Raw genomic sequence first — 12,190 nt, 5'->3', positions numbered from 1 at the left:
GTTGGGGTGAGTTACCAGCTGATGGGAGAGGGATCACGCAGGTGGTGGATTTAAGTGGTGTCCAGCATTCAGCACGGAGCTTCTTTCTTCACTCCTGTCACTACTTTAGCCCCTCAGTTATATTCACCCCCACCGCACCATAAGACTATTGGAAATAGAGTAGGAAAGATGAACAATTCTAAACCAATAAGAATCGGGACATGGGCCATATAAGTTATATCCCCTGTGCTTTTGTGCTGTTTTTATGTTTGTAATTTAGGCCAAACATAGGCTTTGAACTATGGGTAAAATGGTGGATTTGGATGTGGCTGTATCCAAGTTTTTGAAAAATTCTGATCTTCCTGTTGAAGGTACAGGCATAGCTATAAAATCAAATGGAGGAAAAGATTGAGGGATCCTGTAACTCTTTATGCCGAACTGTCCTTTCGCCTGAGAACTCCCGCTGACGTCAGCTGGGGAGGAGATAGACGGGAGTCACATGAGCACCATGAGGTGCTGTGAAAACCGGTAGAAATCTGCTTTTTTTTTTTTGTAAAGCACGGGCACCAGGACACAGGTTGTTATCTAACAGAGGGGATGGTATAAAGATCAGATCGTTTAGTAGCAGGGGGGAGGGGACCAGAGCGGCACTAGTGAGAGTTGACAGGTGGGGAGGGGGAAGGGGTACAGAGGGAGACACAGGAGAGCTGCAGATAGCAGCGGCTGATGGAGGCACGTAAACTGACCACGGTGTCCTGGGAGCATACCCCCGTGGTCAGGTTTTGGCAACCATGGGCGCCATATCCTTTGGACGTAAGACGAAAGAGGAAAGGATCTTCCGGATTGTTATCAGAGCTCAGTTTAAAATCTTGCACCTCTGTGGTATGGGGGTGCATTCGTGCATATGGAAGGGCACCTTAAATTATAAAAGATCTATCTAAGTTTTAGAGCAGCATATGTTCCTATCCAGGTGACGTCTTTTTCGGGGAAAGCCTAGAATATTAAGCAGAACCATGCTAAACCTGCATCTATGAGAACAGCATGGCTTTGTGGTAGAGGAATCCAGGTGCTTAACTTACCTGCTTGCAGTCCAGACCTTTCACCAATTCTAAATATTTGGCGCATCTTGAAATAAAAAATACCTCAAAGAAGACCCAGGACTGTTGAGATGTTAGAATCCTATATCAGGCAAGAATGGGACAACATACCTCTCCCAAAACTACAGAAACTGGTCTCAGTTCCCAGATGTTTACAGAGTTGTGCAACTGGTCTCAGTTCCCAGATGTTTACAGGGTTGTTAAAAGAAAAGGGGATGCTATGCTGTGGTAAACGGGGCCCTGTCCCAACTTTTTAGAGACGTGTTGCTGCCATCAATTTTAACCACTTCAGCTCCGGAAGGTTTTACCCCCTTAATAACCAGGCCATTTTTTTGAGATTCAGCACTGCGTTACTTTAACAATTGCGCGGTCGTACGACGTTGTACCCAAATACAATTGATCTTTCTTTTGGTGGGATTTGATCACCTCTGCAGTTTTTAGATTTTGCGCTATAAACAAAAAAGAGCGACAATTTTGAAAAAAAAACACTATTTTTTACTTTCTGCTATAAAACATTCCCAATAAAAAAAAAAATGTAATCAAATTTTTCCAATTTGTATTCAGCTACATATTTTTGGTAAAAAAAAAAAAAAATAAAAAAAAAAAAAATATATATATATATTAATTGGTTTGGGCAAAAGTTATAGTGTTTACAAACTACAGGATAGATTTTTGGACTTTTTATTTATTTTTTAGTTGTTATCAGTAATGGCGTCGATCAGCGTTTTTTTTTTTTTTAGAGGGACTGCGACATTGGGGCGGACAGATCAGACCCCTAACTGACATTTTTGACACTTTTTGGGGACCAGTGACATTATTACAGTAATCAGTGCTAAATAATATTCACTGTTACTGTATATATGGCACTGGCAGGGAAAGGGTTAATTACTGGGGGTGATCAAGGGGTTAAATGTATGCCTAAAGTGCTTACGAACTGTTGGGGGAGGGCTCTGTAAAAGGCACACAGAGATCAATGTTTCAGCTTAGCTGAGACACACGATCTCTGTGTGCCTGTCTGACAGAAGAGCCCATTGCTTTGTTTTTACATAGGCAGGCGGCTCTTCTGTCAGTTTCACCGAAGATTGCGGGAGGCCGGCAGCGATCGTACCCGCTCCTCCCGCAGTCTGGCTGCTGCTGAGACCTCATGCACATAATCACGTAGATGTATGTGATTATGCGCAGCCGAGCCGCCCTGCCGCAGTACATCTGCGTGGGGAGGTCGGCAAATGGTTAAAGTTATCTTTCTTTTTTTTTTTTTTTCTTAAAATTTGTATATTTTCTCAGCTTAAACATTTGATTTGGTTTCTATTTTGAATAAAATATGGGTTTGAGATTTGCACTACTTTGCTAAGGTCCAATGCGATTTCAGCCTATTCAAATGAATGGGCTGAAATTGTACTGCATCCGGATCACATGTGAATCGTTCCTGTACGATTCATGGTGTGAATGGGCCCTAGGGGAATTCATGAGAGCATTTGTGTCCTACTCTGTGCTTGTTGAACCTTTGAACACATAAACAAGGTTGCTGCTACCAAAGTATCTGATATCTCCAGTGATTGTGTAGGTTAATTATGCTAACCCTGTGACCTGACTGAGGAAAGAGGTACACCTGAAAAGCATGTCTATGACTAATTCAAGGTTTTATTGTGGGGTTTTTTTATTCTTGTGGGTTTTCTCATAATTGTGTGACTATGTTCTGTTTTCTTCTGCAGAACAATACTCGGTACCCTGGAATGGACATCAATATTACTGGTGTGTGGGAAAGAAATATTACTGGCCAAGGAGTCACTGTGGTGGTCGTAGATGATGGTGTCCAGTACACAAACCAGGACATTCAGTCAAATTATGTGAGCATTTTCAGCTGACAAATCTTTGTGATGTAGGACACTGACTGCATAACAAGTACATTGAGTATATGTAGTAAAAATCCTAACTGAACTTATGAGGCTAAGGGGTGTTCTGCAAAGTTTGTCAAAATCTGGGGTCCTTGGTTGGACTTGCAAGATACCAGTGACTCTTTTCTTTATCTGATAACCAACAATCCCATATAATAATAATAATGTAATGGTGATAACCCAGGAGGTTTCAGGTGTCTGCTAGGATTTATTCTATATGTGAAGCAAATAAATGGATATATTACTGTATGTTCTACTCTGGTTTGTTTACTGTTCTTCCTTTTTACATCCAGTGTTTATAACTGTTGCTAGATGCATGCCACTATGTCTGGTACATACTGCTTTCGTATAGGTTTTGATTGTCAAGTTGTACTCCTTTTATTGGTTTAAAAAAAATAAAAATAAATACATATATCTTTTATGCGTCTCCTACATGTTGCAATAAACAAGTTTAAAAAAAAAAACTGAAACCCTCTCTTCCCCAGAATCCAGAAGGTAGCTATGACCTCAACTCCAATGATCCAGACCCAATGCCTCATCCTGACAAATTTAGTGACAACCACCATGGAACCCGGTGTGCTGGGGAAATAGCTGCAGTACCCAACAATAATTTCTGTGCAGTTGGTGTGGCCTATGGAAGCAGAGTTGCAGGTTTGTAAATAAAAATGTGTAAGATTGGCTAGATGCATGGCTTAGCCAGCTAAATTAATTAATATGGTTGACTCTCTGAACAAGGCTTACTTCTTCAGGCCAAGACTGGACAATTTCCCATCTATCTCTGTTACTAAATAAAAATATTACTCCAGAATAAAAGCAATATATCCCCTGCGCGCAAAGTACTAGATAGTCAATAAGTCTAATTAAAGACCAGTCGCAGCTACTTAAGCATTAAACATTGGAAACAATACAACACTCAAATCCCAAATGGAATTTATGGCGCTACTAATACTTTTCTTTTAATTCCATTTGGGATTTGAGTGTTACATAGTAGGTGAGGTTGAATAAAGACAATAGTCCATCCAGTTCAACCTGTGTAGGTGTGTGTGGCTGTAATCATCTCACATAGCCCTGAATGTTCTGATCCTTGAGATGTAAGTCTAAGAGTCTTTTGAAAGCCACCATACTTCCCGCAGAAACCACCTCTTGTGGTAGAGAATTCCACAATCTTGTAGCCCTAACAGTAAAGAACCCCCCCCATGTTGCCTGAGGTTAAAACGCTTCTCCTCTAATCGCATTGTATGCCCTCTTGTCCTCATGCAACCCCTTCGACTGAACAGCTTTTTTTTCTAAGCTGAGATCCCCATTGAGATATTTATAAATTGCTATCATGTCCCCCCTCAGGCGTCTCTTCTCCAGGGAGAATAAATCAAGCGATTGCAGACGCTCTTCATAGTTAAGGTCCTCCAATCCCCTAATCAGTTTAGTTGCCCTTCTCTGGACTCTCTCCAGCTCCAACACATCCCTCCTGAGGACTGGCGACCAGAACTGGACAGAATACTCCAGATGCGGTCGGACCAGAGTTTTATAAAGTGGAAGGATTATAGTCTTATCTCTGGAATACATCCCCTTCTTTATGCATGCTAATATTCTGCTGGCTTTGGCAGCTGCCGCTTGACATTGCATGCTGTTGCCTAATCTATCATCAACCAAGACTCACAGATCCTTCTCCATTTTTGATTCCCTCAAGGGTTCCCCTCCTAACGTGTATTGTGTTCCAATATCTCTGTTACTACTTCAGCTTCTCTGCTGATGTGGATACTAATGAGGCTCTTAGCCATTATAATAAAGCTGATAACGCAACAATAATAGCAGTGTGATATGTCCTGTGATGGACAGTAATGTGTAAAGCTGGGCTGAGAATGACAGACCTGAAAGATCGGGGAGAAAGGCGTCACCATCTCTACGTTGATGGTTTAAAAGCCTTCACTCTGCAGCACTGTATGCTGGAGATGGCAAAAGCCACTGAAAATGATATGAAGACAGCGATGCACCTTAAATAGCTATTATTCAGTAATACATTGAAATCTTGTTTCATGATGGTTTCATTTCTGCCTACTAGAAGGTCTTTCTTGGTTGAGACTGTGTTTTTATAACTGGTAGCTCACCTAATAGTTGCTGAATATCTGTTAATGTTGTTACCCCTGTCTCAGCATCTACACATTTCATCCTTTTACTTGTATCTGAGAACACTGTTTTATTTCTTTCTTTCAGGGATCAGAGTTCTGGATGGCCCTCTCACAGACAGCATGGAGGCAATTGCTTTCAACAAACACTATCAGATCAATGATATCTACAGTTGCAGGTAATAAAGCTGTACATCTACTATAGCCATTTACCAAACCGATGATGTTGAAATAGGCTTTGGCTCTTTTTCTTCTATGATGCTCTTTGATTTGCAGACTTTATTGGTGACCATTTATATGAAGCATTGTCTGTATTAATAGTTCAAATAATAATTAATATCAAATTAACCACTTGCTGTCCACAGACTTTATAGAAGTGGCCGGTACTACAAGGGTTTTTTTTTATTTATTTTTTTTTTTTAGCAAGCTTTATGCTTTTTAATAAAAAGGGTTAAGCTGCACTGAAGTGCAGAGGTGACACTAGGGGACCCCTGATTTCTCAAAAAGAGCCCATGCTATCACATAGCCCCCTTGTGATACAGCAATGCAGGTCAATTTAAAAAAATGTTTTTAGAAAACAAAATTTATAATAACATTAAATGTTAAAAAAAAAAAAAAAAAAACAACCCAATCACCCCGTTCACACTCAAAATAAAATTGTGTGATCAGTCAGTCAGCCAGACTGTGAATGTGTAAAAGCAGCTGCTGATGGACACAAAATGCTGCAGGCTGTGTGGTTTTTATTTTTTTGTGAATGACAGTCCAGAGCAACCCCTCCTACCAGAGAACAGAGCTGTCAATCCCAAATCTATCTCCTTTCTAGTGTCATTGTTGGACATGGGAGGGCCTGTCCAACCACGCTGCGTAAAAACTAGGCACAGAGTTTGAACTGAACAAAGTACTGTATGCATTAGGTCCCCTTGGGCGTTAAAATAATCTATATTTTTATCATATTATATATTTTTACCCATAGGGGACTAAGTGCATATAGTACTTGGTCTCATTCAGATCTGTTCCCGTATTTCTAAGCAGCATGGTTGGACAGGTTTCCCTCATGTCCGACAATGCTGCTAGAAAGGAGATGGATCTGTAGAGGGGAATGTGTCAGGCTCTGCATTTCTCTTGCCTTTGTTTGTAGGGCCATCAAAGTATTTTGTACAGCTACCTAAAGTAAAACTCCAGATATGGAAAAAATTTGCACAGAATGTGATTTTTTCCTTTTAACTTTTTTTTTTTTCTTTAATTTTTAAGCTGGGGCCCTGATGATGATGGGAAGACTGTTGATGGACCTCATCAGTTGGGAAAGGTACTTTGTTTATTCACAATAAAAATGTATTAATTTCTTTATGTAGACAAAATAATAATGAAACTAAACAGAAATTTCAGTTTCTTTGCCTCTTTGCCTTTGTGTATTAATCACTTGACCTCTGGAAGATGGACCCCTTCATGACCAGCGATTCGACACTGCATTACGTTACTGACAATTGCGCATACTTTTTTTTCCCCCACAAATAGATCTTTCTTTTGGTTGTATTTAATCACCTCTGCATTTTTATTTTTTGCTCTATAAACAAAAAAAGTCCGACCATTTTGAAAAAGAGAAAACATTATTTCTCTTTCGTTTATTGACACACAGCTCCAGATCTTTTTGACCCTTGGGTTTGTAGACGCTAAAACTTTTGCACAAACCAATTAAAATACACCCATTGGGATTTTTTTTTACCAAAAATATGTATCGGAATACATATTGGTCTAAATTGATGTGGAAATTTTATTTTTTACATGTTTTAATTGGATAGCTTTTATACCGTAAAATCCTTTTCTCTGATGTTCATTGACGGACACAGCTCCAGATCATCTTGATCCTTGGGTTTATGCTTCCCCCTATAGGAGTAGGACACTAGGCAGAAAAAAAGTTTGACTGTGCCTATAGGCCAGTCCCAGGGGGTATACTTCCACTTCCTGCTATAGGTCTTCAGTTTTTTTCTGTCTAGTTAGGAGTAAGGACCTAGTTCCTTGCTGGGATCTCTGGTCCTAGCATTTGTTCCTTTTTAAACTGAATTTTTTTCTTCTTTAATTATTATTATTTTCTGTTCCTATGAGAACTACAATCAATTTGGTTCCTGTAAGAACTGCCGGACAGGCTGGATATCCTAGATCCTTATGGTCTTCTTAGTCTGGCCAGCGAGCGCGACCTGACCTTAGCTCCGCACTAGGTTGGCCGAGACATAGCCCCACTGGGCGGGGGCTGGCCGGCGAGTTAAACACCTCGCGAGGATGCATAGCCCTGGTCAGGGCCCGGTCAAGACCTGAGTTGCAGAGTGCCTCTGGCCTGCAGCACCCCCATTCCAAGATGGTGCGGTGGTCTGCCTGGAACGGTGCCCACCCGGTCCCAAGGTGTAGTGAGTAGTGTCCCCCCTTCCTTCTGGTGATTTTTCAGGGGGGAGGTGGGCCCCTTTTTCATGTCGCTCCCCCTCACTATCAGGGTCCCTTTGTGGACCACCCCCCATACACCCACACCTAGCTCCTCCCCCCCTCCCCCTGGTGGTAACGCCTGTCTTTTCTGTTTGGGGTGTTGAGCTGGTGCTGGGGTCGGAGGGGGGGCGCGCTGCCAGCTGCACAAAATACGTTTTGAGCAGGATGGTCCTGGTGGGGGTCCCTAGCGGGGTTCCCCTTTACTGTCTAAGTGTACCCTGGGGTCCTGGGTGTAGCCGCCATTTTGGCATGGATGACTGCTGTATAATCGACGGCCATGTTTGTGTAGTCCGGTGGCAATTTTCTTGTAGTTTTCTATTGCTATCACACATCTGCCATGTTTTTGAAGCCTATGGAGCAGTGAATCGGTGGTGGGCCTCTAGTGGCAGCTCCTGAACTTCCTCTTTTTCTATGATCGACGCATAGTGTGCAGCCTGGCTCTCTGGCTCTGTATCTTAGGAGGGGTTGGTGAGTCCCTGTGGGTGCTAAACGGCTCCCTCTTTCTGCTATAGCGGTAATTGGTGCTGTGGGACTTGTGGTGCTGCTGGTGCAGCAGTGGGGGTAACTTTTAATGGTGGTCCCCAGGTTAACCCAAGGAGTCCCTGGAGCATGTGTCACAACCTTACCCCCTCCCAGAGGCTGCGGGGTCCCAGTCCGCCTTGTCTGCCATGACGGCGGTCCTGCAGTCACTGGTGTCCAAAGTAGATATGACCCTCCAAAATAGGATGAGCAAAAAGTGTCCTCTGCCTCCTCCAGATTCTGAGGTTGATTTGCCAGCTGCAGACACGAGGTACCTTACTGGGTCTGCATTCACGCACCCTGAGTGCTCTGATAGTGAGGATGAATCCTCTTCCACTACAGCCACGTATGAAAAAGCGCTAGTGGATGCGCTGATTGTATCAGTGCGGGAAACTCTGAAATTGGAGGACGCAGCTACTGCTTCACTGGTGAAATTTGGTACCCACAGAGCCTCCAAAGCGGCAAAGGTGTTTTCCTTTCCTGCCTATTTTGACAATCATTCAAGTCAGTGGGGTTGCCCCAAACACACTGTCGGGGTCCCTAAGCGCTTCGCCAGAAGGTATCCTTTTGAAGCCTCCCTGCTAAAGAAACTGACAGTACCACCAGTGGTGGACTCACAGGTTTCCAGGTTCAATAAAGCCACCCTTCTCCCGGTGGAGGAAGAATCTCTGAGAGCTGAATCTCTGGTCCAAAACCTTTTTTTACCATGGTTGGTTCTATTCTGCGGCCGGTTTTAGCCATAACCTTGATTTCCCAGACCTTAACGATATAGGCTAAGCTCCTGCGCCAGGATTTGGAAGGGGGACAGTCCCCTCCTGACCTGGCGGAACAGTTGGTCCAGGGGTTGCAGTATATCTGTGATGCCTCTCTGAATGTGGCCTCCTTAGTCTGCGGGTGTTTGTGACAACAGTAACTCTTCGCTGCATGATATGGCTGAAATGCTGGTCCAGGCTTCCAAGTATTGACCAATCTTCCTTTTGTAGGAGACCGCTTGTTCGGAGCTTCCATGGAGGAAATCATTAAGGTTCTTACTGGAGGTAAGAGTAGTCTGCTTTCACAGACTACCAGGAGCAAGGAGTCGCGTCGCAAACGTGGCCCTTTTTTCTCGGCCCATAAGCAGTCCTTTCGTCCCTCGGAATCTAAGGACCAGGGATCAAAATCCGCTTGTAACTCCACAGGGGGTTCCAGGAGGCCCAGGCCTAGTAAGTTGAGAGCGGGCCTCCGGGACCGCTGACAAGCCCTCTTCAGCCGGAAGGGGCACCCTCACCCGTATTTGGGGTGGGGGGACATCGTTGTTTCTTTCTGGATCCGCGGACCCCCTTGATTTAAGACAAATGGGTCCAAGGGTCAGTTTGCTCCGGTTGCAAGATCGATTGTCGGTCCTTGCCTCCAGCAAGGTTCTTCCCTTCAAATCTGCTTTTTGCACCAGATCTCCTACGAGGTCTTCTTGGGGCGGTACAGGATCTGCTTTCACAGGGGTTCATTGTACCGGTTCCAGAATCTGAACGCGTTCAGGGGTTTTATGCAAACCTATTTACTGTTCCCAGGAAGGAAGGCAAGGTCCGTGTAATCCTGGACTTCAAGGCCTTCAACCGCTTTGTGCGGGTTCAGAAATTTTTGAATGGAATCCATTCACACGGTATGGGTATCCCTTCAACAAGGGGAGTTCCTGGCCTCTATCGATATCAATATATGTCGGCCATCAGCGTTTCCTTCTCTTTGGGAGCACTACCAATTTGTGGCGTTACCTTTTGGTCCCGCCTCAGCTCCTCGGATGTTCACAAAAATTTTGGCCCTGGTGTTCCGTGAAAAAACCATACCCATACAAATTCCATACCCTCGTCACTTCCGGTGCACCTACGTGAGCACCTACGTCAGTGAACAGCTGAGGAGCTTACTAGTGCGCATGCTCGGAGGGTATGGAATGTTCATGGTAGTGTGTTATAACGTTAGACCGCATCAGCTGTTGCGGCGGTTACATTAAAACATCTCCGCTGCAACATGAATCATCTCCGCTCCTACCCCTGTCACTTCCCTGATCTTGGCTACTAAATTTAAAAGCGGATCACGGAAGCCGAGATCTCCGTGATTTAGATTTCAGACACCCACCGCCGCTTTTACATTTCTTAGCCAAGATCAGGGAAGTGACAGGGGTAGGAGCGGGGATGATTCATGTTGCAGCCGAGCTGTTTTAATGTAAGAGCTGAGGCGGTGTACTGTTACACACACTACCGTGAAAATTCCATACCCTCCGAGCATGCGCACTGCTACGCTGCTTAGCTGTTCCATTACGTTTCTGACAGGAAGTGACGTGAGTATGGACTTTTCACGAGGTATGGTTTTCTCACGTTACACCGGTGTTAGCATTGCTAAGGCAGAAGGGGATTGCGGTACTGGGGTACTTGAACGACCACCTTCTGCAAGCAGGGTCTCCGAATGCCTTAAAAGACAGTCTGGACATTTCGGTGCTAACTTTGCAAGAGTTCGGTTTGAAACTGAATTTCCAAAAATCTGTTCTGGGCCTGACCCTGGGCACGGCCTCAGCCCGGGTGTTTCTTCCAGAGGTGAAACTCCAGAAGTTGCAGGATGAGATAAAGCTCCTGTTGTCCAGCCGGCAGTCCTCTCTCAGGACTTGTATGCAAGTGCTGGGCCTGATGTTCTCCACAGTCTCTACACAATCTGATTCTGTTGAGCCAGGGTATGGGGGAATCCCTGATCTGGTTGCTCCGTTCTCTGGCGCGTAGATAGGGAAAATCCTTTCCCCCCCCTGTACTGGACGGTGGTCTCCACGGATGTCAACCTGTCCGGGTGGGGGGGGGTCTTGGGCACGGATTGTGCTCAGGGGGTTTGGACTCTGAAGGAGTCCAGACTGCCGATCAATATTCTGGAAATTCAGGTGATCAGGCTTTGCCTGACCCAATTGACGGTTCGTCTGCAGGAGCGTCCAGTAAGGATTCAATCCGACAATGCCACGGCCGTAGCATATGTCAGTCATCAAGGGGGCACCAAAAGTTCCTAGCGGCCCGGAAAGTAGCCATCATTCTAAGGTGGGCAGAACGGTTCATTCCAGCCATCTCTGCTGTGCATATTCCAGGGGTAGAAAATTAGCAGACGGACTACCTAAGTCGGCAGACTTTGGATCAGAGAGAATGGTCTCTCCACCAGGAGGTGTTTAATCGAATGTGTCTCCGGTGGGGGACTCCCGATTTTGACCTGTTGGCCTCTCATCTCAACAGGAAGGTGCAGAGGTTTGTAGCAAGGTCTTGCACAGACGCTCTGGTGGCTCATTGGGGCCAGTATCGTCTGATGTACGCATTTCCTTCGATAACTCTTCTGCCAAGACTCCTGAGATGAATTGAGGCAGAAGAGATTCCAGTCACCCTTTTGGCTCCGGACTGGCCTCGCAGGTCCTGATATGCAGACTTAGTATGGCTGGTCCCCAATGTCCTCTGCAGACTCCCTCTCAGAGGATCTGTTGGCTCAAGGACTGATCTTCCATCCTGCTTTACAGTGCTGAAGGAAAGAGGGGTGTCTGAATCCGTGACTACTACACAGTTCAAAGCTAGAAAATCTACTTCTAGGAAGATTTATCATTGAGTCTGGGAGGGCGTGCATTGCTTGAAGGGAGTCTCGGGGAGTCTCCCCCTTTTCCTTTTCAGTGTCTCATGTTTTGGAGTTTCTCCAAAGTGATGTAGATCAGTTTGGCCTTGGGTACCATCAAAGACCAGATTTCGGCCCTGGCGATTTTTCTTTTAGTGCCCGTTGGCCACAAATTCCTTGATTCACACCTTTTGTTCAGGAGGTTCGCTACCTGGCTCCCCCGGTGAGGTCTGTTACCTCTGCGGGACCTCAATTTGATGCTGTCAGTTCTTCAGAAACCGCCTTTTGAAAATATTTGTGAGGTTTCTCTGCTTACTCTGTTTCTCTGCTTACTCTGTCGCCGAAGGTAGCCTTCTTGCTGGCTATTACTTCTGTGCGCAGGGTGTCAGAGTTGACTGCATTGTCTTATCGTTCACCCTATCTGGTGATTCACAGAGACAAAGTGGTGCTTCGTCCCTGCGTTCCTTCCTAAAGTCGTCCCTGGTTTCCATTTAAACAAGAC

General features: G+C 44.8%; 1 protein-coding gene across 1 annotated transcript in view; it reads left to right on the top strand.

Annotated features, from left to right (window-relative positions):
- Positions 1–12,190, top strand: part of PCSK7 (proprotein convertase subtilisin/kexin type 7) — a 147,694-nt gene that overhangs the window by 23,163 nt on the left and 112,341 nt on the right. Inside the window, exons 3-6 of the mRNA XM_082274129.1 lie at positions 2,789–2,923; positions 3,457–3,622; positions 5,183–5,273; positions 6,346–6,400. Coding sequence (XP_082130255.1) covers positions 2,789–2,923; positions 3,457–3,622; positions 5,183–5,273; positions 6,346–6,400 — 447 coding nt within the window. The remainder of the gene's footprint in view (positions 1–2,788; positions 2,924–3,456; positions 3,623–5,182; positions 5,274–6,345; positions 6,401–12,190) is intronic.

This window comes from Pelophylax lessonae (genome assembly GCF_965119305.1).
Source record: "Pelophylax lessonae genome assembly, chromosome: 12".
Classification (NCBI taxonomy): Eukaryota; Metazoa; Chordata; class Amphibia; order Anura; family Ranidae; genus Pelophylax; species Pelophylax lessonae.
This window is presented reverse-complemented; position numbering and strand designations above follow the sequence as displayed.